At 43.2% G+C, this 24,494-nt stretch overlaps 2 protein-coding genes and 1 long non-coding RNA gene across 14 annotated transcripts in view; 1 reads left to right on the top strand and 2 right to left on the bottom strand.

The window, feature by feature from the left end:
• camk2d1 (calcium/calmodulin-dependent protein kinase (CaM kinase) II delta 1) overlaps positions 1 to 4,349 on the top strand; it is a 55,666-nt gene extending 51,317 nt beyond the window's left edge. For 8 of the 9 annotated variants that reach the window (XM_076033889.1, XM_076033886.1, XM_076033891.1 and 5 more), the window contains 4 exons: positions 1,081 to 1,156; positions 1,244 to 1,338; positions 2,057 to 2,322; positions 3,025 to 4,349. In XM_076033889.1, coding sequence (XP_075890004.1) covers positions 1,081 to 1,156; positions 1,244 to 1,338; positions 2,057 to 2,289 — 404 coding nt within the window. In that variant the 3' untranslated portion in view covers positions 2,290 to 2,322; positions 3,025 to 4,349. The remainder of the gene's footprint in view (positions 1 to 1,080; positions 1,157 to 1,243; positions 1,339 to 2,056; positions 2,323 to 3,024) is intronic. The other variant, XM_076033888.1, reaches the window with a different exon arrangement.
• A 1,115-nt stretch (positions 4,350 to 5,464) lies between these two features.
• The window catches only part of ank2b (ankyrin 2b, neuronal), a 59,693-nt gene continuing 40,663 nt past the window's right edge, over positions 5,465 to 24,494 (bottom strand). For 3 of the 4 annotated variants that reach the window (XM_076033882.1, XM_076033885.1, XM_076033883.1), the window contains 8 exons: positions 24,151 to 24,382; positions 23,599 to 23,650; positions 9,872 to 9,964; positions 9,602 to 9,685; positions 9,350 to 9,514; positions 8,631 to 8,819; positions 8,416 to 8,507; positions 5,465 to 7,546 (listed from right to left, as the gene is read on the bottom strand). In XM_076033882.1, the coding sequence (XP_075889997.1) occupies positions 7,303 to 7,546; positions 8,416 to 8,507; positions 8,631 to 8,819; positions 9,350 to 9,514; positions 9,602 to 9,685; positions 9,872 to 9,964; positions 23,599 to 23,650; positions 24,151 to 24,382 (1,151 nt within the window). In that variant the 3' untranslated portion in view covers positions 5,465 to 7,302. The remainder of the gene's footprint in view (positions 7,547 to 8,415; positions 8,508 to 8,630; positions 8,820 to 9,349; positions 9,515 to 9,601; positions 9,686 to 9,871; positions 9,965 to 23,598; positions 23,651 to 24,150; positions 24,383 to 24,494) is intronic. The other variant, XM_076033884.1, reaches the window with a different exon arrangement.
• LOC142893374 (uncharacterized) lies at positions 15,804 to 23,056 on the bottom strand. The gene is made up of 3 exons (XR_012927698.1): positions 17,420 to 23,056; positions 16,433 to 17,017; positions 15,804 to 16,030 (listed from the first exon to the last, which is right to left on the bottom strand). It is a non-coding gene; the product is annotated as an uncharacterized LOC142893374 (long non-coding RNA).

Genomic DNA, 24,494 nt, shown 5'->3' with positions numbered 1-24,494 from the left:
GTTTACGTGAAAAATTTTAATTAGTCAGTCAAAGGAGATCTAAGTTCCTTTGGTCAGGGCCACTGTTTCGTATTTCTCTGCAAAACGCCCTGTCTGACCTCTGAGTTAATGTAATGTGATTCTGTAAACATTAAGTTTTCTATTTGCCAAGTAAAGTCCACCGCCTGTCCACTACTTTAGCAGTGTCAGCATCTTTTTTGTGAAAAAGAGCCAATCAGAAGGCTTGTCTGCTCTGTACAAACGTCTCTTTCGACTGCAATAGCTGACTTAGTGAGGTCAAGGCAGATTGATGAACATGTTCCACCTCTACGCAGTCAGTTTAGTTGTGCTGCTGTCACTGACGTGGCCCAACGCACAGGCCATGGACAAGGTTGTTAGTGTGCAGTTACCTGGAAACAGCAGTGGGAGTGAAGACGTTGAAGGTAAAAGTGGATTGTGTTAAATTGTAAAATATTCGTTCCACAATGTTGATTAAAAAAAACACGTACGTTTTAAAACGGTAGTTGTTACTTTTTGAATTTCTACAAAGCAAACAAAATGCCATATTTTGATCACAATAGTTTTTTTCTTTGCCTGAATTCTTTTTTTTTTGTTGATACAATGAGACTTTTTTTTTTTTTTAATTTCCCGTTTATTGGTTCCTGAGAAATTTCAACGAGGCTGAGTGGTTGTGCCTCGGCTCTTATCTCTCATTAAATATCAGGCTGTGGAGGAATTGAGGTTATTGCAGTGGTGAAGGTGAAGTGAATCTGATCTGTGCAATGCGACTCATTTCATCCTCCATCAACTTTAATCTCTCCACTCATTGTTTCCTAGCTTACCTACTTAGCATGAAAGGTAATTTTTGATGTCGTCACACGTCGACCCTCGCTTCTTCTGGCTTCTCTCATTTCTCTGTGCAGCCGTAGTCTCTCTGTGTGGTTCCCCCTCCACATGATGACCTTGTGAACTTTGGTCACGCTTGCGTGTGTGCTCATGCTCCACGTTGATCCATCAGACCCTTCACGTGTGCTCACGGAGCCGGGTTACTCTTTGTCTAATGTCGCCCTGCGGAACCTTGTGCTTCTCTCTGTTCCTCAGCCCGCAAGCAGGAGATCATCAAGGTCACCGAGCAGCTGATCGAGGCCATCAACAACGGCGACTTTGAGGCCTACACGTGAGTTTGACTTGAAATACCTGTACACAGTATATACTGTCACCTTTTTCTCTCCATCTTACACGTCTGTCTGCTGTCCTGTGGCAGGAAAATATGTGACCCTGGCCTGACCTCTTTTGAGCCGGAGGCTCTGGGCAACTTGGTTGAGGGCACCGACTTCCACCGCTTCTACTTTGAGAATGGTAACTTTTGATGGCTTTGGCTATGAAATGGGAATCAACAGGTTCTGAATTTTACATGTAATCTGTAAAATATATTAGAACCCCAAAATAGAAGATATATTAGGGGTTATAATTTCCCCTGCAAACTGATGGTGAAGCCTGAGGAGAGAGTTGAGATTATGGAAGATGGTGAAGGAAAAGCCTGCATGGATGAATATTTTATTTTACAATTTGTGTGTTCAAAGAAAGTTGGCTTTGCAGACAAAAAAGGTCCAGAGTGCTCGAAAAGTTCAAAGCATGTAGCAAAGCTGCTCTTTGGTGGGAAGCGTCAAAAAACAAACCAAAAAACAAGAGATCCAAGGCAGACTTCTTGAAGCAATAAATATTTAGATGGCTACCTCATGGAGAGAAATGAAAACCTCAAAGCACAAACATTCTCCTGAAGTATGGTGATTGCAGTCACCTGGGTAGGTAGGGGGGACATGGTGTAGCAGGTTATGACCAGGAGATGGCTCCACCAGTTGTGAAATTATTTTTAAAAAAAAAACAGTTATATACAGAGCAAAGACTGTATCTATAATGATGATAAAGTTACAAAAAAGGACTGAAATCAACGTCAAAGTTGGCTTTGCTTTATGTTTTTGTTTTGTTTTTTTGGAAAAGTTGAGGTATTTTGTCTTGGTAAAATCCCCACCTGGAACCAGTCGACTTTTCCTGGAACGTCCCCTGTCCTCCGCAGCCCTGTCCAAGACCAAGCAGCCCATCCACACCATCCTGCTCAACCCGCACGTTCACCTGATTGGGGAGGAGGCGGCGTGCATCGCCTACATCCGCCTCACCCAGTACATCGACGGCAACGGCTTGCCCCGCACCATGCAGTCGGAGGAGACCCGCATCTGGCACCGCCGGGACAGCAAGTGGCAGAACATCCACTTCCACCGCTCCGGCTCTCCCACTGTGCCCACCAAGTAAGAGCGCCACCACCTGCTCCCCTGCGCGCACCAAGTAAGAGCAAACAGCGAACAATACCTCCTAGTTGAAATGAGACTGTTAAGACAGTGGTGGCTAAAATTGAACCAACGCTGTTTCTTCACACTTTCTGATTCTTTTTTCTTTTTGTCACCAATACATGACTTCAGTTTATCAAATGAAGTGTCCTGTTTTTGTCCTCTTCTAACTCTAACATGTGTCATCTCATTGTATATGTGTGGCTCTGAATTAATTTGAACTCTGAATTCATTAATGATTTCTAGTCACACAGCAGTGTCCTAAGATCCCTGCATCTCTACCAATGTAACCACAATCACACCTGACAATGATTACACAAGTAAACTGGCTTCCTCTGTGAAATGACATGACTGTGTAATAAGCCAGGTTTCTTTTTTGGTAGGAAAATCACCAAAGTGTTCTTCTGACACCTCTATTTTATAAAATGTATACTGAAATGAAGACACCAAAAATATATGAAACCTCTTAAACTTACCAAGTGTTAAATAATAATAATAATAATTTTGGCCACTGCTGAATTTGACACAGTGATTCTGCTCTGTGTCTCAGTGTAAAAAAGTTGTGCTGCGTTAAATGGACCTTCAAACTAATTACATTTGGTCTTTAAAAAATATAGCTGCTGTGAAAAATGTCACCTTATCAGATGGAATAAAGCTTCTGTCATTTTGTTAACGACTCCTCTCATGTTCTGTCCTGCAGCTGAGCAGACAGCCATCGACTCCGGAACTCGTCCAAGCCATCAGCGAAACGTTGCCTGCCTACCAAGTGTCAATCAGAGCCTTCAGCCAATCCCTGCTTACGATAACTAGCTGGAGCCCCGCCCTCTTAGTGTGTTGTTTACATATTGCCGCTGCTGGACTGTAGACTATAATACATGTCGGGCAGAGGGGGAAGAAAAAAATAAATAAAACTAAAGGTGAAAACTTTGGATCATTTTGTAGTGCGAGTGTGGTGTTCTTCACTTTAGCATCCGCAGCATGTTTTAATAGGGAGGGTTTTTCTCTTTCTTTCTTTCTTTCTTTTTTTAAGATGAATATGTTTTAGATAGCAGTGGTTATCACATGAGCCGGTTGTTTCCACTTGTTAGACTTTGAAAAGACTGGTGAAGCCTCCAGCCATCATGTAGTGACCAGTTTTTATTTGAATATTGCACATCATGAAAACTCATAGTGATGTACTGCTCTTCTTTTTTTTTTTTTTGCCTTTGGCACAATAACCAATATATCACATATCTGCTTTAGAACTCATGCATCACTGCCATCTCTTAAAGCTCAGGCACACACTTGCTTTTGTTTCGGTGATATGTATGTTTTGGTAATTGATGTAAATTGTTCTCTTAACTTTATTCTTAGCAGGGTCTGTATGAGCTGAGTATAATCCGTTCTGTTCTCGTGTTCATTTTCCAGTTTTTTTGCCACTGGCGCCGAGTGTGTTTGCTGGGCGTTCGAAAGGGAAAGTTGATTCTAAAATGTTTGAACCATCATCTTCGCAGAGCAGCATGTAAAAAAAAAAAAGAGTATCTTAAATAGAATGTAAACCATAGTTACATATTCTTAAAGGCCAACCTAGATTATATTCAGTAAGATCATATTTTCATACTGTGAGATTCCATAGTAAGAAGCTAATTTTGGTTTTCTCAATATTGTTTTGTTGTTTTTACATTTTATATTGTGACTTTATCCCGTCATTGTTAATTATATATATTTTTTTCCATGAAGCCCATTTCACCTGATGTCTCCCTCCATCCTCAACCATACAGGCGTGCACTGTTTACAGCATCACTTTTTAAACGGGATCCACCTCACGTCAGTCCTCTTGCTTCTCTTTGCTTTTTGATTTGTGAAACAGCTGATGACTTGGCTACAGCTTGAGGACTTTAATCACACGCCTCTCACACTCACCACACATAGTTTCTAACTTTCTAAGATGTATTGATATTCTTGATGGGACACTGATATGACCACCATGGGAAAGGCTTGATATATGTGTAAAACTATCAAATAAAATCTGTGATTTATGCCAAATGATGTGAGTTGTTTTTTTTTTTTACTCTGATTTATGCCTATAGAGATGTAGAGCCGAGAGGGTTCATACTTCATGTTTGTGAAATGTTTGACCAGTCTGGACCGGTGAGGCAAACTTGGTGGGTTTCTAAGCATGCCTAACCCAAACACTCACCCCAAAGAGGATTTGGGGAAAGAAAGTATTTAGAGACACCTTAATAAAAAATCTAGTTTATTACGTCCATCCTCACCGGGTTCGGGTGTTTATTGTAGCTGTTCCGTGTCACCACTGGTGTCGTGGATCATCTTCAAATGCTTTTGGTTTGTTCTCCTCAGCTTTGTCAGTTTCATTAAAAGAGCTATGATGTAAAGTAGTAATGTAAGCAGTGGAAAGTAGAAAATGAAAAAAAAAAATACTTTCAGTGTACAGATTAATGATGGTACATTAGATAAATTTGAATAAATCTACCTCAAACATTTTCCAAGTGCGCCTACCGTAATGACTGTGGTGCTGGACATAAGATTCCCACTGACCTGATCCTGGAGCTGCTTTCAAAAAAAGAAACAACACCGCACATTTGACACGCGTACAGTTTTATTGTTCGGCCATGTACACACTGCAGCTGCTATGCATCGTTAGCATTTGTTTGTTTTTTTTGTTTTATTTTAGTAATAATTTGATTAAGTCATACATGCCCGCATACATATTTGCAGTGTTAATATGTATATATACTGTTATCACCATGAAAACAAGATGCTCATTTACCAAATTTAAAGGTCTCCTTTTGACATTTATTTTCCTCTTCCAATGGTTTGCACTCAAACAAAAAAAATGTCAGAGGTGAAGATTGTATTGTTACACAGCCTTGATGAAGTTTCCACTGCAGAGAAATGCACTGACTTATTCAGCCTTTTGCACAAACACCCTTGAATCAAATTCGTCGTGTCTTCACTTTAAGCTTTAAAACACATTCAAACACACACACACACACACGCACGCATACACACGCAGACACACAATATTCTCAGCTCAAAGAAGCTGCAGTGTACACCGATCAAAAGTGGATGGTCATGAATGAGAAAGTACGTCTGTGACAGGTGAAGTCGGTGAACGTGGACTCTGTTTTTTTTGGGGGGGGAAGCATATGTTTGTAACGTGGCAAAACGATGACGGCGAATGAAGAAGAGCATCAGCTTCACATGTGCTATCTGGAAAGGACAATGCTAATGTTGGTCTGCTTTCTCATTGTCAACAAACCCCATGATGACCCTCTCAAGACTTCGCTTAGTGCCCATCTGTGTCCCCATTTAAAAAAAAATAATAATAATAATTCAAAGCAGTCCTCAAATAAAGTTTATTTCTTTAAAATAAATGATATAATTACTACTCTTTTTTTAATCTATCATTTAAAGAGGAAGAAGTGCTGCATTTATCGGGGACCCCTGGTGTGCTTGTAGCAATCAAAGACTTATCAGGGGGAAAAAATATACAAACGGACAAACAAATTAATGAATTAATCCAATTATATAAGGGCGTCTCAGTGATTATGAAATCACTATAAAGACTCCAAGTTAATAATAATTATCTGCATTAAATTATACAATGAAAGCTCACATGAAAACAGAGTAGTAGGGGAAGATTTTTCCTCACCACTGTTGCCAAGTGCTCATGCAGGGGAGAAAACACTAAAACGTACTAATATATATACACAGGATGCAGTATTTCTAGAGACGTAAAAGGGGACAGAAGAGGGGACGCGCAAGAGTCAACACACTTTCATTTGGCTTTTAACTCCAGAGAAAAACCCTCTCGGTGAGCGCCTTCGAGGAATTGATATCCTACCTTGTTGTTTTTTTTTTTCAATGGAAAATTGTTGTATTGGAACTAGTTTTTGGAAGCGTATGGCACAGAGGTAGAAGATACACAGCACACCTTTGCAGCATCAGCTCAACGTTGGCTCGGCTCTGCGCTTGGGACTTGTTGACGGGAAACGAAAAACCCCCACGCGGCCTCCTCCTCCAAAAGTCCTGGCGGTGAGGTGACGGAGGTGAACGACGGACGGTGAAGTAGCTACTGGTTAAAGCTTCTCGGTAACGCGCTCAACAGAAACACACAAAGTGGCGGCAGCTGCGTGACACACACACACACACACACACACACACACACACACACACACACACACACACACGGACGGACGGACACGGAAGAGAAAAACAATAAAGGGCGGCTGCATCATGCAAATACAAAACAAACAAACAGAAGAGTGCTGGCACAGCCTTAGTAAAAAGTTCCGCTGGGCCGCGTTCAGGACGAGTCGGCCGCGATGCACACATTCACTCTTCCCAGTCAATTCTCTACCGCATGTAACATTAATCTCATCCGTACCGTGGCCATTCTCCAGCTGAGTCGGTGCGTGTACAGCGGGGGGTTTCAGGTGGGCTATTAAATGCTTTGACTTTTATTTTGGATCGACCCCCCCCCCCTCCCCTCCCAGTCACAGAGTGTGATTGTTGTCTGATCTCCACTATGTACAAAATGTTTACAAGAGTCCTTCAAGAAGAGGGCCGTGCGTGAGGCGAAAACGTCCCGAGACGCCTCCGTGACCTTTGACCCGCCTCTCGGGTTGAGCGTGATCACACCACTGCGACGGAAAGGTGAAAACAACGCAGAAAAAAATGCTCGACGGGAAGAAAAACAGCAACCACGACAGCGAAAAAACAAACCAAAACCAAAAAAAAAAACAAAAACGAGGGGCAACATCTTTGGTCACAAAAAGAAACGAAACACCACGCGAGGGGAAGAGGAAGAGTCGAAGCACGCAGACGCTGCTCCGTCACTGGACGAAGGGAGCAACGGGGCAGACTGTGGTGATCAGCGAGAGCGACGAAAGGCGGAGCAGCAACATCTTGATCTGAGGAAGCGCGCGTCACCGTCAGTGGAAGATGTGAGGAGAGGATCAGCGGAGGCGGTCGCTCACTCAAAATTCTCCTCCTCTTCATCCTCGTCATCGACTCCTTCCTCCTCCTCCTCCTCCTCCTCCCCTTCCGCCTCCTTGTCGTCCTCACAGTAGCGTTGGAGCAGCTGGTGCAGGTGCTGCTGCAGGGCGTCGGGCTGCAGGGTGTCCGGGGTGTCGTCCAGACGCTCCAGGTGCACGTGCTTCCCCAGGGCGTCCCTCACCACAGTCCTCTTCTGGGTGCGACACTTACGCATTTGGCTTCTGCAAGGACGACAACAGCGGCGTGAGCTGCGAGAGGCTTTTCACATGTTGTCCGACGACACTGCCGCCGGCACTCTCAGCCAGAGGCCGGTGAAAAGGGGAAACGTGCGAGCAACATGCACGGAGAACACTCGGAATCACACAGAATCAGCGGCTCACTGAGTTCGGGAGGTCGGACTGGCGGCAGGTTCACTCACTCGGCTTGGGGACACTGAAGGATTTTCAAATCTTTACTACTTTTAACTCTGTAAATGGTCAACGGCACACAATAGACGACTCGGCCATATTGCGTGATCAAATGTGCATTGTGCGACTCGTTGTGGTACATCTGGACCGACACGAGCAAATCAGGCAAAAAAAAAATCCCAGTGTGTCCACAGCCTCAGCAAGTGAAATGGCTCAAGATCAAAGTCCATGCGTGGAACGTGCAGTGATCATGTGATACAGCATTTCAAAAAGAGTTAAAGTTTGTGATGATCCAAACATCATTCGGTGCCTCAAATGCAGGAGGCAGTTCACCTGTAGATCAGAAACTCTGATGATCCAAGAGACTAACAAAGCCATCAAGCCTACAGTTCAAAAGGTCTCGGTTCTGGCTCAAATCTAAGGCATAAAAACGGGCAACACACTGACAAACATGAGTTTCAGATTAGTCTTAAAAGTATACGGAAGAAAATGTGTTATTAGGATGCAACAAATGTGATTAGAATACATCTAAAGTTTTTTTGTGGAGTACAAATTAAAAATAATTCTTCGCTACAACAGAGAATTTGGATTAGCCGGAGGATGCAATCACACTCAGCTAACTGCCACCTCAGAAAACACTTGGCGAGCGAGCACTTCAACACAGTTCCCTGATGTTCTCCGACCTTTTAACCACAGAACCATCGTCTTGCACAACCTCTTTCTCTACTACGTGAGGCACGGACGCTTTGCCGAAGCCTCCGGCGTAACCCAACGCCTAGAGGGGAGAGGAGCGAGGAGGAGCGAGGGATGAGAGGCGGGAAAGAGGAAAAACACGCTGGAAAACTTGAGAAGGTGACCTGTGACCTCTGGCCGGAAGTAACGAGCTAGGAACACTGACCTTTTCAAAGTCCTCCCTGGCTGAGGGCAGATCGGCAGCCAGCGAGCGGTCGCCCGTCTGCTTCTCCGTCCTCTCGCCTCTCACTACCGTCGTCTTGACTACTTTGCTGACCTTCCTCCCCTGCACCGGCTCCACCTCAAACTCCGATGACGTGGCTGCGCCCAAGGCCGGGGGCTCCGAGAAGGTCAGCTGGACGTGCGGCAGGAAGATAAAACAGTCAGAGGACACACAGACCAAATCCAAGCAACGTGTCTGCACTGTTTAAACAGTCCAGTCGGACAAAAGCCGTATCTTTATTTAGCATCATGTATGGCTGCAGGAAGGCAAAGTAGCAACAAAGCTAATTTGGCGTCAGGCTCTGTCTCACTCTGCTTGAAAGACATTACAGGAATGAACAGCAGACCCCCATAGGAGAGGATGGATACAGAGCCTACTGGTGGTTGCAAAAAAAAAACAAAAAAAACTTCTAGGCAGCAAGCAGTGGTGTAGCAGTAATCACGCAGAGCAGCAGCATTGCTAGGAATAACCAGGAAGTGTGGAGGGTTTGAAGAGCATTTGACAAGAGCATGCGACCGATCAGCTGATCAGTCACATGACGCATGAAGCCTTGACTTGTCTGCCTGAACCAGCTCCACAGGCGATGTAGATGTAGAACAGAACAGCAGCACAAATTTTGAAACATAATGAGGCCGTACAATCTTCACACAATATTGTCTCACCTCTTTCTGGTCTCCCTCACTGCGGAGCACAGTTCTTTTGATCACTCTGGACACGGCGTCCCCCTCCTCGATCTGGACCATCTCCTGGCACGAGCCCTCGACGGTCACCTCTTGCGTCTCGGTGCCATCGGCTGACACGTACTTGTGGATCACCTTCCGTGTGATCTGGTAAACGAGATAAGAAACGTCAGAAACCAAAATGGGGAAACTGTACCTTTCTTGGTGCGTCTTCATCGCAAAGAGTCCCCTCACCTTTTTCACCACCATGTTGCCGTGCTCATCGGTGTACTTCTCCTCGGTGACGGTCTGCGAGGGGATATCTGGCAGGTTGTCCGCCTGGAAAGACAAAACACGGTCAATCTGCTTGTTGCTACAAAAACAAACGCAAACACCGCGTGATGAAAACCCGGGGGACGGTCGAAGATAATTCAACAGGACAGTATGCGTTCAAGTGTTTTGCGGCGCCGCCGTCTCTCTCTCTTTCACTGACGTTGCATCATCCCCGAGGAACTTTGCCGTTACCTGAATGATAACTCTGCGTCGGACCACTCTGGTGGTCAGCACCTCCTCCTCTGAGCTATCAGAGGACAGGAAGCCTAGCTCCTCGGCTATCTCCTGGGAGACAGCATGGGCGAACATGTCAGCTTTTCATCCTGTTACTGCAACACACACGTGCAGCTTTTGGCTGTTCCTTCTTTTCCCTGAGACCTCACTTTCATACTCTCCTTAGAATATGTCTGGGCACGTTAAAGAATGGAGTACACTTTTTTTTTAGACTATACTAAAGTGAAGTGGGATGAAAAGAAGGCACAGTGATACAAAAAATGTTGGGGAAAAAAACATGCAATTGGGGGAACGTGCAAAACATGAAATAAACCAAATTTATTAAAATAATATTGTCCTGAAAAACTCATTTGTCGCTATTCTGCTTCAGCTACTTACATATTTACTGTGAAAATATGCAGTTGACAAACAAATAGTTTAGGGCTCAGTGTGCGTAAGACTATATTTCACACCCTCTCCTTTTAAAAGGGTGAACAAGCAAAAAATATGTGCACTGGAAAATGAGTAAGTAAAAATCAGTACTTGACAACTAGTAAGGATCACCAAAACATTAAGAACGGCAAAAGGTTGCACCAACGAGGTTGAAAACAGCGTTCCCAGTCACACGTGGTACTATATTCAAACAGACAATTCACCTCAGTTGTTAAATTGTTATTTTAAAGAGTGTTCAACACATGCTCATTGGGGGCACCCTCATTTATAAAGATAAAACTTGTAGATTTCATTATCAGTGCCTTTAATGCAGCAACACAGCAACCAAGACCCCAGACACTTCAATACAGTGCTCATGCTCAGCCTCTTACCCTTCCCAAGAAGTCATCATCATCGTAATACCCTGCCTGATCTCTGGAGGGGAGCTCCTCACACACAGGGAGGTCGCCCTCAGTCTGACACTCACGTGAACCTTCTGAATCATAAGCAAAGTCGCCGAGACTCTCACTGCCAGAGGAGAAGCGCTTGCAATCCTCCACGCGCAGGTAGGGGTGAGTCCTTTTCTGGGGGCTTGCTCGAAGGAAGCTGATATTGGGGCTGCTCCCAGGGATTGGGGATGGGGGCTCAGAGATGCGATACTTGACATCATGCTCCAATGCTGTTAAATCTTCCGGATCAGAGAAGTCAGAAAGAGCTTGTCTGCAGTCAAAGAATTCAGACTCAGAGTCCGAGTGCTGGGGAGACTCTGGTCCCTTCCCAAAATCTTTTGGTAGGATTAAGTCTTCAGAAGGCAAATCGTCAGCCTTCTCAGATGCTCCAGTGATGAAATCATCTGTCTCCACATGATGTGAGGAAACAGGAGACACGGGGCTGGAATCATTTAAAGGGGCTTTGCTAGATTCTGAAACTCTCAAAGTCTGATGTCCTGAAAATATGGCTTCGTAATCAGGTGGTACTAAAAATTGACTGGACATGGGCGAGTACAGCTCACTGGACTGTTCTCTCTCTGACAGCGACCCCCACTCTGATGTCTTCTCCAGGGTAGTTAAAACTGGAGTGACACTTCGGTGTGTTGTGAATGAGTTCTGCTCAGGGAGCTGTAGTGGGATTACTGTTTTTATCGCCTTGTCATTTGAAGACGGTACGGCAACTTTACTGTTCTCCTGTGTCATTGTGGTGCCGTCATCCTTTTGCAACTTTATGTCCGTTGGTGTTTGAGGAAGGGCCTGCGAGCAAATATCAACATTTTTTAAACAACTTGACCCCCAACAAAGCATTCTGCTGCATCATTTTCACAATGTCTTTTCAGTGGGTCAGGACTCCATTGCTTTTCAGCGACATACCCTATCTATTAATCATCAAGATACAGGCACGTTAGTCGAGAAGAACATAATCCTTCATGTGCCATGACATGCATTGCATTAAAACTAAGAGCCCTAAGAATTCCCAACACGCAACTGTACGTAATTGGTTAGTAGTTCATGAAATTACACTGTCATTCTCTTTGTGTTAAATAATTGACACAACATATGTGAGTCCTTGCTCAGCTGCCATGCTCTTAGCCTTACCCTCTCAGCAGCTGTGTTAAGCTCTACAGCAGGGATGTTGGGGGCCATCCTCTTTGTATCTTGAACTGTTGATGGCTCTAGAAAAAAGCCTTTTTGGAAGTCATCATCACAAAGGGTGTTTTGCAATGCTGGAGTATTTTCACTGTCAGATTCATGAAGGATGTGTCCATCCATTCCTGCTAGACGTTCAGACTCCAGACCTGACATATTTTGAATAGCACGTCCATCCTCAACATTTTTCTGATTAGCCTGAATTGGTGATGACGATGCATTTATTGATATTTCAGGTAAAGGCAAGGACTGATCAAGTAATAAATCAGATGTCACATGACTCAAAACTTCTGGTTTGGAAATAAGTCTGTTGGTTGCGTCAAAACAAAATCCTAACTCATCTTCTGAGTCAGCACTTTGAGGGCTAAGTGGCCGTGGGCTATCATCAATCCAACAATCAATAGGTAATGCGACAAACTCAGAGTCTGAAGAAAAAGACACTGGCGAGGATGACATATCAATGTGTGCAGCGTCCATAAAATATGAGGACAATATCCTCATAAACTCTGGGACCGGTGAGTCAGGCGATATTCTTTTCAGTTCATTCAGAGATGATGTTGATTCAGGTGAGGCTGGACGGTCATCCTCAGAGAATCTCGCAGATGTAACTATAAGCTCACACTCTGAATCTGAACCCATGAATTCAGGTGATGAGCATCTTTGTGTAGCAATTAACTCATTACACTGTACAGCAAACTGAGGGATTGGAGAGTCTGGAGAGAGTGAACGGTTCTCGTCGAGCTCGCACATTGATTCTGGAGACGATGCCCTTTCTTCAGCCATTTTCATGGCCAACACAGGTGGTATAGGCTGGTAATCAGGCAAAGGCCGATGTGACAATGGTTTAACCCTATTGTTCTCAACTGGAGACTGTGGGGATGACAGCCTATGTTCTGCAAACTCAAATTCCAAATTTTCAAACTGCATATTATCTATATTTGATGCTACACTTTCAGGTGACGATGATGCTGCTCTCAAAAATGTGACGTATTCTGGCAAACCCACTGCAAATTCTGGCACAGGGGAGTCTGGTGAGAGTTGTTTGAACTCGTTGACTGATGTCACAGATTCTGGTGATGATGCTCTAGCTTCTAACACAGATAGTGAATCTGGGGTCATGGCTCTGTTGTCTGACCAAGAATCTGGTGAACTGCCTTCCTTAGATTCTGTGTCACGAGCCAGTAAAACCACCCGATCATCATTAGACTGTTCAGAATCTGTCGCTTCTGCTTTGTGTTCAGAAACTTCAAAGTTGTACTTGGTCTGCCTGTATAGTGCCGCCTCTAAAGGCAAACTTTGTTCAATCATAGGTGGAGGAGACTCGGAAACCGGTATTCTAGATGTGACTGTTGCACTTGGGATAAGTCCCTCACCATTTGTTGTATCCAGTGATGTACTCGTGAGGGTTACAAATGAATCACCCTCATCCTTAACTTTTTTATCTTCATCATCATCTACACCAATTTCATCATCTTCTGTGTACCCAATCAATTGCATGATCCCAGTTTTATTTTTGAAAGTTTCGCCTGCATACTGAGGATCGTGTATTTGGGAAATCAACTTCCATTGCTCCGCATCAAAAATAAGATTATACTCAGCCACCATGACAGCTGATGATTTGGATGTCATGGCAAGAGCTTCCTTAAGAGACTCACTGGACACTTGTGATTTCACAAGAAGGGATTTACTTTCATCTTGTGATCTATCTTTATGGGGTGATTGTGCTCTTACATCATTAACATTTATGTCATGAGAAACCGAACCACATTCCCAATGTGTAAGCACTGATTCAGTTGATGGGGATTCATGGTGCGCCCCAGCTGGCACAGTATCAACATCAATTGATGTTAAACAAGAACCAGGTGGATCTGGAGACAAACTTCTGTGTTCATCTAGTAAATGGATACATTCAGGAGACACTGACTGAGTGTTCCTGAGCAAAGTTAATTCTTTTGGGGATACCGGTTTGCACTCTAAATTAGATTGACTGAGATTTCCAGGCTTCTCCTCTAAATCTGATTTCACTGATTCGGGAGAATCTGGTCTGTCCTCAACAATGCAACTCATGGACATCAAATACTCAGTCAAAGCATATTCAATATCTGATTCAATTGATTCTGGAGAGGGTGATCTATATCCGACATTCAAAATAACACCTTCATGCACCACAGGGGTATATTGAGGAATGGGGGAGTCTGGGGACAGGTCATGATATTCATCACCTGATTCCCATGAACAGGGTGAAGGAGGTCTTTCTTCATTATTCAAGGACCCTAAACTTAAAACTATGTACTCTACGTCTGAGCATGACGACTCAGGGGTTGATGACCTATTTCCAAAAATGGTTACTGCTAAACAATTTGTAAAATCATAAATAGGTGAATCCGGTGAAAGTCTGATGGATCCTTGAGATTGGGGAGACGTGGGTCTGCTTTCTAAAAAGCTTGGGAGATAAAATTCCACCTCCAAATCTGACTGAACTGACTCAGGAGAACTGGATCTCAGGTCAAACTGAGATATGTAAGACTGTAGTGATCCCTGTTTGAACTCTGGAATTGGGGAGTCAGGTGAAAGTAGTCTTTCATTGGATGCAGTTGAACCTGGAGACTCAGCTCTATCCTCAAACAGCCATGGCATGCACAAATCTGTCTCTAAATCTTCATTTGAATAGACTGAGCCAGGTGAAGAAGATCTAGACATTTCTGTCACTGTCAATGGAGGACCTGAGAAGCTATATTGCGGCACAGGAGAGTCTGGAGAAAGACATCTAAGTTCAGAGTGAGACATATCTGATTGACGTGAATCTGTTCTGTCCTCAAAATCAAACATCTGTGTAATGAAATGACTATATTCAATTTCTGAAGTTTCAGATACAGGGGATGAAGTCCTGTCAGTATCAAACTGAGAATATGGCTCTAACAAACCCTGTCCGAAGTCTGGAACAGGGGAATCAGGAGAAAGTCTGCTATATCTACTGAGAGATGGAAGAGACTCAGGGGATGAAGCTCTATCTGCCATGATTGAAAATAATTCAATTTCTGTGTCGAAATCAGACCAAACTGACGCTGGTGAGGAAGACCTTGAGTGGAAATGTGACAATGACGACGCTTGTGTGAAGACGGGGATGGGTGAGTCAGGTGAAAGAGGACGGAATTTGTCATTTGATGCAGTTGAACCTGGAGACTCAGCTCTCTCCTCAAACAGCCATGGCATGCACAAATCTGTCTCTAAATCTTCATTTGAATAGACTGAGTCAGGTGAAGAAGATCTACGCACTTCTGTCACTGTCAATGGAGGACCTGAGAAGCTATATTGCGGCACAGGAGAGTCTGGAGAGAGACATCTAAGTTCAGAGTGAGACATATCTGATTGACAAGAATCTGCTCTGTCCTCAAAATCAAACATCTGTGTAATGAAATGACTATATTCAATTTCGACTTCTGTATCGAAATCAGACCAAACTGACGCTGGTGAGGAAGACCTTGAGTGGAAATGTGACAATGACGACTCAGTTAACACTTGTGTGAAGACGGGGATGGGTGACTCAGGTGAAAGAGGACGGAATTTGTCATTTGATGCAGTTGAACCCACAGACTCAGCTCTCTCCTCAAACAGCCATGGCATGCACAAATCTGTCTCTAAATCCTCAATTGAATAGACTGAGCCAGGTGAAGAAGATCTAGACATTTCTGTCACTGTCAATGGAGGACCTGAGAAGCTATATTGCGGCACAGGAGAGTCTGGAGAAAGACATCTAAGTTCAGAGTGAGACATATCTGATTGACGTGAATCTGTTCTGTCCTCAAAATCAAACATCTGTGTAATGAAATGACTATATTCAATTTCTGTAGTTTCAGATACAGGGGATGAAGTCCTGTCAGTATCAAACTGAGAATATGGCTCTAACAAACCCTGTCCGAAGTCTGGAACAGGGGAATCAGGAGAAAGTCTGCTATATCTACTGAGAGATGGAAGAGACTCAGGGGATGAAGCTCTATCTGCCATGATTGAAAATAATTCAATTTCTGTGTCGAAATCAGACCAAACTGACGCTGGTGAGGAAGACCTTGAGTGGAAATGTGACAATGACGACGCTTGTGTGAAGACGGGGATGGGTGAGTCAGGTGAAAGAGGACGGAATTTGTCATTTGATGCAGTTGAACCTGGAGACTCAGCTCTCTCCTCAAACAGCCATGGCATGCACAAATCTGTCTCTAAATCTTCATTTGAATAGACTGAGTCAGGTGAAGAAGATCTACGCATTTCTGTCACTGTCAATGGAGGACCTGAGAAGCTATATTGCGGCACAGGAGAGTCTGGAGAGAGACATCTAAGTTCAGAGTGAGACATATCTGATTGACAAGAATCTGCTCTGTCCTCAAAATCAAACATCTGTGTAATGAAATGACTATATTCAATTTCGACTTCTGTATCGAAATCAGACCAAACTGACGCTGGTGAGGAAGACCTTGAGTGGAAATGTGACAATGACGACTCAGTTAACACTTGTGTGAAGACGGGGATGGGTGAGTCAGGTGAAAGAGGACGGAATTTGTCATTTGATGCAGTTGAACCCACAGACTCAGCTCTCTCTTCAAACAGCCATGGCATGCACAAATCTGTCTCTAAATCCTCAATTGAATAGACTGAGCCAGGTGAAGAAGATCTAGACATTTCTGTCACTGTCAATGGAGGACCTGAGAAGCTATATTGCGGCACAGGAGAGTCTGGAGAGAGACATCTAAGTTCAGAGTGAGACATATCTGATTGACAAGAATCTGCTCTGTCCTCAAAATCAAACATCTGTGTGATGAAATGACTACATTCAATTTCTGAGGCTTCAGATACAGGGGATGAAGTCCTGTCAGTATCAAACTGAGAATATGGCTCTAACAAACCCTGCCCGAAGTCTGGAACAGGGGAATCAGGAGAAAGTCTGCTATATCTACTGAGAGATGGAAGAGACTCAGGGGATGAAGCTCTATCTGCTATGATTGAAGATAATTCAATTTCTGTGTCGAAATCAGACCAAACTGATGCTGGTAAGGAAGACCTTGAGTGGAAATGTGACAATGACGACGCTTGTGTGAAGACGGGGATGGGTGAGTCAGGTGAAAGAGGACGAAATTTGTCATTTGATGCAGTTGAACCTGGAGACTCAGCTCTCTCCTCAAACAGCCATGGCATGCACAAATCTGTCTCTAAATCTTCATCTGAATAGACTGAGTCAGGTGAAGAAGATCTACGCATTTCTGTCACTGTCAATGGAGGACCTGAGAAGTTATATTGCGGCACAGGAGAGTCTGGAGAGAGACATCTAAGTTCAGAGTGAGACATATCTGATTGACAAGAATCTGCTCTGTCCTCAAAATCAAACATCTGTGTAATGAAATGACTATATTCAATTTCGACTTCTGTATCGAAATCAGACCAAACTGACGCTGGTGAGGAAGACCTTGAGTGGAAATGTGACAATGACGACTCAGTTAACACTTGTGTGAAGACGGGGATGGGTGACTCAGGTGAAAGAGGACGGAATTTGTCATTTGATGCAGTTGAACCCACAGACTCAGCTCTCTCCTCAAACAGCCATGGCATGCACAAATCTGTCTCTAAATCCTCAATTGAATAGACTGAGCCAGATGAAAAAGATCTACGCATTTCTGTCACTGTCAATGGAGGACCTGAGAAGCTATATTGCGGCACAGGAGAGTCTGGAGAGAGACATCTAAGTTCAGAGTGAGACATATCTGATTGACAAGAATCTGCTCTGTCCTCAAAATCAAACATCTGTGTGATGAAATGACTATCTTCAATTTCTGAGGCTTCAGATACAGGGGATGAAGTCCTGTCAGTATCAAACTGAGAGTATGGCTCTAACAAACCCTGCCGGAAGTCTGGAACAGGGGAATCAGGAGAAAGTCTGCTATATCTACTGAGAGATGGAAGAGACTCAGGGGATGAAGCTCTATCTGCTATGATTGAAGATAATTCAATTTCTACGTCGAAATCAGACCAAACTGATGCTGGTGAGGAAGACCTTGAGTGGAAATGTGACAATGACGACTCAGTTAACACTTGTGTGAAGACGGGGATGGGTGAGTCAGGTGAAAGAGGACGGAATTTGTCATTTGATGCAGTTGAACCCACAGACTCAGCTCTCTCTTCAAACAGCCATGGCATGCACAAATCTGTCTCTAAATCCTCAATTGAATAGACTGAGCCAGGTGAAAAAGATCTAGACATTTCTGTCACTGTCAATGGAGGACCTGAGAAGCTATATTGCGGCACAGGAGAGTCTGGAGAGAGACATCTAAGTTCAGAGTGAGACATATCTGATTGACAAGAATCTGCTCTGTCCTCAAAATCAAACATCTGTGTGATGAAATGACTATCTTCAATTTCTGAGGCTTCAGATACAGGGGATGAAGTCCTGTCAGTATCAAACTGAGAATATGGCTCTAACAAACCCTGCCCGAAGTCTGGAACAGGGGAATCAGGAGAAAGTCTGCTATATCTACTGAGAGATGGAAGAGACTCAGGGGATGAAGCTCTATCTGCTACGAAAGAAGATAATTCGGTTTCTGTGTCAAAATCAGATGAAACTGATGCTGGTGAGGAAGACCTTGATTTACAATGTAACAATGACGACTCAGTTAATGCTTGTGTGAAGACAGGGATTGGTGAGTCGGGTGAAAGAGGACAAAATTTGTCATTTGATGCAGTTGAACCTGGAGACTCAGCTCTCTCCTCAAATAACCATGGCATGCACAAATCTGTCTCTAAATCTTCATTTGGAGACATGGTATTCAACATATCAAAACGGTTAGTCAGGAGAGGATCAAGTTCTGATTGTGGTGATGTTGAGCCTGAAGTAGGTACATTCTCTGCTAATGAGGCAGACTCATGTCGAACCTGTCTAAAATCTGTCATGCGAGAATCTGAAGACAGAGCTTGATATTTAATGGAAGACTCAGTTGATTCAGGAGAAGATGATCTGATATTTGATGACATCAACAATATAGGTGAGGGAGGCCTATACCCTAGTCCAGAATCAGGTGACAAAGGCATCTTGTCAAATTCCACTGTTAGTGACTCTGAGGTGCTTGCTCTATGTTTACTAGAGGGATCAATGGAAGGTGCCAATTCACTAGCAGATATAGTTGATTCTGAACTAAATGCAACAAAGGATGGGAAACGATCAAACTTTTTTGGCGTAATTTGAAGTTCTGATAATTTTGCTTGTGTTGTCTCAAATGTATCCCCTGATGACACTGCATCAGGTGATGCGGGTCCGTGATCAACAGACTCTGAAAAAAATGGCACATCTTTATCCTCTCGCGACAAAACGGTCTGAAGCTCTGAGGCATGCAATTCAGTTGAGGATGATGCATATTCACTGACTAAAGCAATAGTGTTTGGTCGATCAGGCATAAAATCTGGCAATGGTGAATCAAGAGACACAGGTCTACATTTGTCTAGTGAGTCCACTGACTCAGGCGATGACAGCCTTGACTCAGTAGATAAATAGCTGACATCAACATGGTCTGATACCGTTTCTGACAAAGGCTCAGATGGTGTCGTTCTGCTATTTCTCACTGGGGAATCACAAATAGAAACAAAAAATTGGGTAATGGGTGAATCTGGACTTAAGGCTCTGAATTCATCGACAGAGTTCTCTGTCTCCTGGGAATCTGGCCTTAGTGGCATCAGTGAGTTCAGAGCGTCAGGGGAGAATGGTCTATATTCGACCTCAGAATCCGGAGACATTGGCTTAAATATGTCCTCTGTGTATGCACCAGCAGCAACGGCAGTTGCTCCTATATAATGCGTGTCATAAAGTTGACAGATAAGTTGATTTGTTGTAAATTGGGTGGTAGCAGGTGACTGCTTTTGCTTATCTTTAAGGTCTGAAACGTCTGATAGAGGGCCATCTCCTTGGCCTGTGAAGGTCTCTGAAACCAAACACAGCTTTTCTGACACTGCAGATTCTGGTAAATATGGCTTAGCTGGTACAATGCAGCCTACCTCAAACATAAGTGGCGAAACTGGGGAAAAGTTCGATAACGACTCTGATGTTGAGAAAAGCCTGTGTTCTGACTCAGTATCTGATAACAACAGACTTTCTTCTTCAACAGTGTGTAATTGTGTTGGTTGTGAATGAGACTCGGATGCATCTACCTTATCCTTCATCACATCTGACCTTCCCCGATTATCATATGAGTCCCCCTGTAAATGCTCAAATGTTGTTCCAGTCCATTTGAAAACCCCAGTATTATTACAAAATGTTTCGCCAACATATTGAGGATCGCGGATTTGAGATATGAGCTTCCAGAGTTCAGCATCATAAACAAGCCGATAATCTGCAACCCCCTCCTTTGTAGATATGGTTTGAATAACACTTTCTGGTGTACTCTCAATCTCAGATACTTGGAATTTGGAAGTTTTAATCTGGCCATGTGTACCCACATTTGCCTTGAACTGTGGAAAAACAACATCTGAAACTACTTTCTCAGGGGAAGATAGTCTGTGAGCAGTGACTAAATCTGGATTAGTCAGCTCAGTATTGGAAGCTGGTGATATTAAGTCATGTGTGAGGTCCTCTCCAAAATTGACTGAATCAGGTGAGGTTGGTCTCACTTCAGAGAGCAGTTGTGAAGGTGACAAAGTTCCATACTCCAACTCTGAAGACAGTGAAATAGGTGATGAAGATATCTCTCCTGATGTCCAAAAAGCTAAATTTGGTAAATGCTGAGCAAATAAAGGAATGGGTGATTCAGGTGAAAGTGGCCTGTTGTCACTAAAATAATCTGGAGATTGTCTAGCTTCAGGAGAATCAGATGGTAACTCAGGATATACTAAGTCTGATATTACTGATTCTGGTGATGACAACCTGCCTATTCCAGTAATTGCATATGATTCAACCAAAGGAGTAGTGAAATCAGGGGTAGGCGATTCAGGTGATTTCAAAACAGAAGATTCAACAAGTTTCACATCTGACTGCAAAACGTGTTCACTTACAAGTGTTTCACCAAAGTACTGAGGATCATAGATTTGAGAGATAAGCTTCCTACAATCTGGGTAAACATAATGAGATAAGGAGGAGGGTGTTTCAAACTGCTTTTCAGAATATTCAGCTTCTCCAAAATTGATTTTTGTCTCTGCAGGCTTAAATGTAACATTCGTATCATGTGGTATTTTAGTTTGAAAATTTGACATGGACAATGGTCCAGAGTCACTTATAGAACCACTAGAATCTGGAGATAATGGCTTATTCTCAAAGTTTGGTAGTAGGGGCATAGCTTCATATTCTGTATCTGAAATGTCTGACTCTGGTGATGATGAATAAAGAGCTATTGCACCACTATGATGCAAAGCTGGTGTAATTTGTGGTTTGGGAGAATCTATGAGACACTCATCAAGTGTTTGTGCTTCAGGAGAGGATCCTCTCCTGTTTAGCTCTTCTGACTCCTGCGATAGTGATCTATATTCAGGCACTGACTCTGGGGAAAGTGATCTTTCCTCAAAATGAAGCAAAGACATAATAACCCCATCATACTCCATAACTGAGTCTAATGATAGATTGTGCTTTGCATCTAGTACAAATCCAGCAGGTACCTCTGACCCTTCCTCTTCTGCAGATTTAATTATTTCATGTAAAGGTGTCATGTTGGAAGCAACATCTAATCCAAATTCAGTTTCATCACCGGATGTAACCGAAACAGGTGACAAAACCCTATTGTCAGGGTTAGGTGACACTGGATACATGAAGCCATATTCGACATCAGAACATGAAGACATAGGTGAAGTGGATCTAATTCCTGACATTATTGATTCAGGCAATTCATGGCAAAATGTTGGCAAAGGTGAATCAGGAGACAATGGTCTGGATGCATTCACAGATGCAACAGAATCTGGAGATGTTGGCCTGTCTTCAAGAAGGTTTAATGACAAACATTCTGTTTCAGAGTCTGTGTCTGATGATACTGTCTCAGGTGATGTTGATATACACTGAGTGGAAGTAAAAACCATGGGGACATGTGAAAACTTTGGAACAGGGAAGTCTGGTGGAAGAGGACAAAATTCAGTCCTAACATTAACAGACTCAGGAGATGATGTCCTCTCGTAGAAGTCAGGAGATACAGATATGTGCTTTGAGGATGTAAAAAAATATGGTGTTGCCTCAGAAACTACAGACTCCGGGGAAGATGCTCTATCATCTGTGTCAAAGGTTAACAACAGAGGTGAGATTGATCTCTCACCACTATAATCACTGCTTAGAGACAGTGGCCTTCCAAATGGTTTCTTATTTTGAACCATTGGCGTTAAAGGTCTTTCCTCAGTTTGCGGCACAAACAGTTCAGAAGTGCCACCTGGTGCACTTGGTAATGGTTGCCCACATACGGCTGGAGTCTTGTCATCTGTTTCCCACGTAAAAACTGTGGGCGGGAGCGGAGACAAAGGTCTGAAGTGAGGTACTGGAGAATCAGGAGCAAGTGCACTGAGTTCATTTTCAGATGACTGTGATGTGGGAGTTGAGGCCCTACTTTGTGTCATCGATACTGCTATATCAGTTCCACATTGAGGTGAAGATGATGCATCGTAAACTATGCTGCCAGGTTCAAAACTGCTTAAATTACTCTGTGGTGAGGACATTTCATAATCGGATCCCCCCACATCACAAAGGGATTCAACAGCCATCTCAATTTCAGGTTCACCAGGGCATAATGAGAGTACAGCATCATCGCTGCTCTTAGCCTCTATTGTACTTGACAAATTACTGTTCACTGAATAAAAAACTAATTGTTCACAAGTTGAGTCACGTGACACCTTCATGAAATCAGTCGGGCTTGCAACTTCTGAAAAGGTATGATTCACATCAATCTGCGTTTGATCTCTGCTGTCAATGAACTCTGCATCATAGTCACCAGAGGTCAAAATTTGGGAAACATTAATCTCAGGTTTACAGATTGAAAAGTCTTCACTTCTGGGTCCAGCGCCACTGTCAAGGTCATAACTTCTGTCACTGTCTTGAATTACATCCTTTGGCGCAACAGAAACATCCTCCACATCTGAATCAATTTGGTCAACTTCAAATCCATACAGGACTTTATAAAGTCGCCTGGAGACTTCATCCATGTGTCTTCTATCCATTTCCTTTGTCTGTACAGGTTTTGGCACAGTATCCATGGAAAGAGCATGTAGTGTTGGTTGAACTCTTTTTGTATTAACTGATTGTTGGGAGTCTTCGGTGGATTCCATAAACTCCATAGACAGCTTCCTGAAGTCTTGCTCAGCTTGATCACACTCATCTAAGCTGTCTCCAAAGTCAGTCATCGACAACGGTCGACTCTCACAAACTCCGGTTCGTGAATTGTTCAGTGACTTCCCCGATGGCACAGGTGACAAATACTGAGAATCGTATTTGGTATGGGTGGTTTGGAGACACTTCAAGCTCCACTCCTCTTGTTCCTCATACCCAGCAGCACCCTCATCATCACCGGGTTTAACAGTGGTGTACTCGTGTGGGGTATCCTGAATACCTAATGTGTTTTCCCTTTTACACAAAGGGCTGACCTCATGGGAGTGGAGGTTGTAGGGAGAGGTGCAGTACAGTTTAAAAAAAGGACTTACTTGATTAAAAGTGCCTGTGTGTGGTATTTCTTCATACACCGCTTGTGATGAGCTGTGGAAAAATATTTTGATATTATTTTTTCCAGAGTATCTTTATGTTTTCTGTAGTCTTATGTTCTCACATCTCCCTTATACCAGCTGTGAATTCATGATAAACTTATGAAACCATGTTCTGGGAAACTGGATACAGTATCCCATGTGGTGGCACATGATGGTATACCATATGGTGTACCTTCTCCTCAAGTAAATACAAGTGGCTATTAATAAATAAAACACAGCCGTGTTTTATTTTTAAGTTAATTTATAAAACAAAAAGGTACATATTCTATCCAACAGATATGGTTTAAATTTTACACATAGGGCTGATAGATTTTGTATTTTTCACAAAAAATCTTCTAAAAATTACTTGTGAACAAGGTATTTTCTTTTCTTTTTTTATAACTATGCCTGCTTTAGGTTAATTGTGCATCTTATATCAATAGTAGTACATAACTAAATCGATAATATGGGTGTATTTTTGCAAAAAAAAACTAAACAGTAGACATTACTCACAATGTTGTTTCTTTTTGTAGTTTGTCTTTCTGAGCAGTCCTAAGGAGGGCTGATGCTTTGGAATCTGTTTCCGTTCTTCCTGTTGACTCATTAAGTGATGACAAACTTTTCGAGAGGTCCTCAGCTGCTACCATGGGTACATTTTGTCCTGACCCTGGACTCCTGTCTGTGTGTACCTCCGAGCGTCTGCCTGGTCTGGGGCTGTCAATGTCTTCATGGAGTGCAGAAAAGCCTAACAGCAGAAGCATGTAGTTTAAGTGCAGCACATACTTAATGAAGGAAAGCACTTGACTTTTACAATTCAAAAATAAAAACAAGATATGCAATAGCTAGTCTGCTTTGTA

This window comes from Nelusetta ayraudi, unplaced genomic scaffold (genome assembly GCF_046127955.1).
Source record: "Nelusetta ayraudi isolate G7.1 ecotype Tasmania unplaced genomic scaffold, CSIRO-AGI_Nayr_v1 ptg000042l, whole genome shotgun sequence".
Classification (NCBI taxonomy): Eukaryota; Metazoa; Chordata; class Actinopteri; order Tetraodontiformes; family Monacanthidae; genus Nelusetta; species Nelusetta ayraudi.
This window is presented reverse-complemented; position numbering and strand designations above follow the sequence as displayed.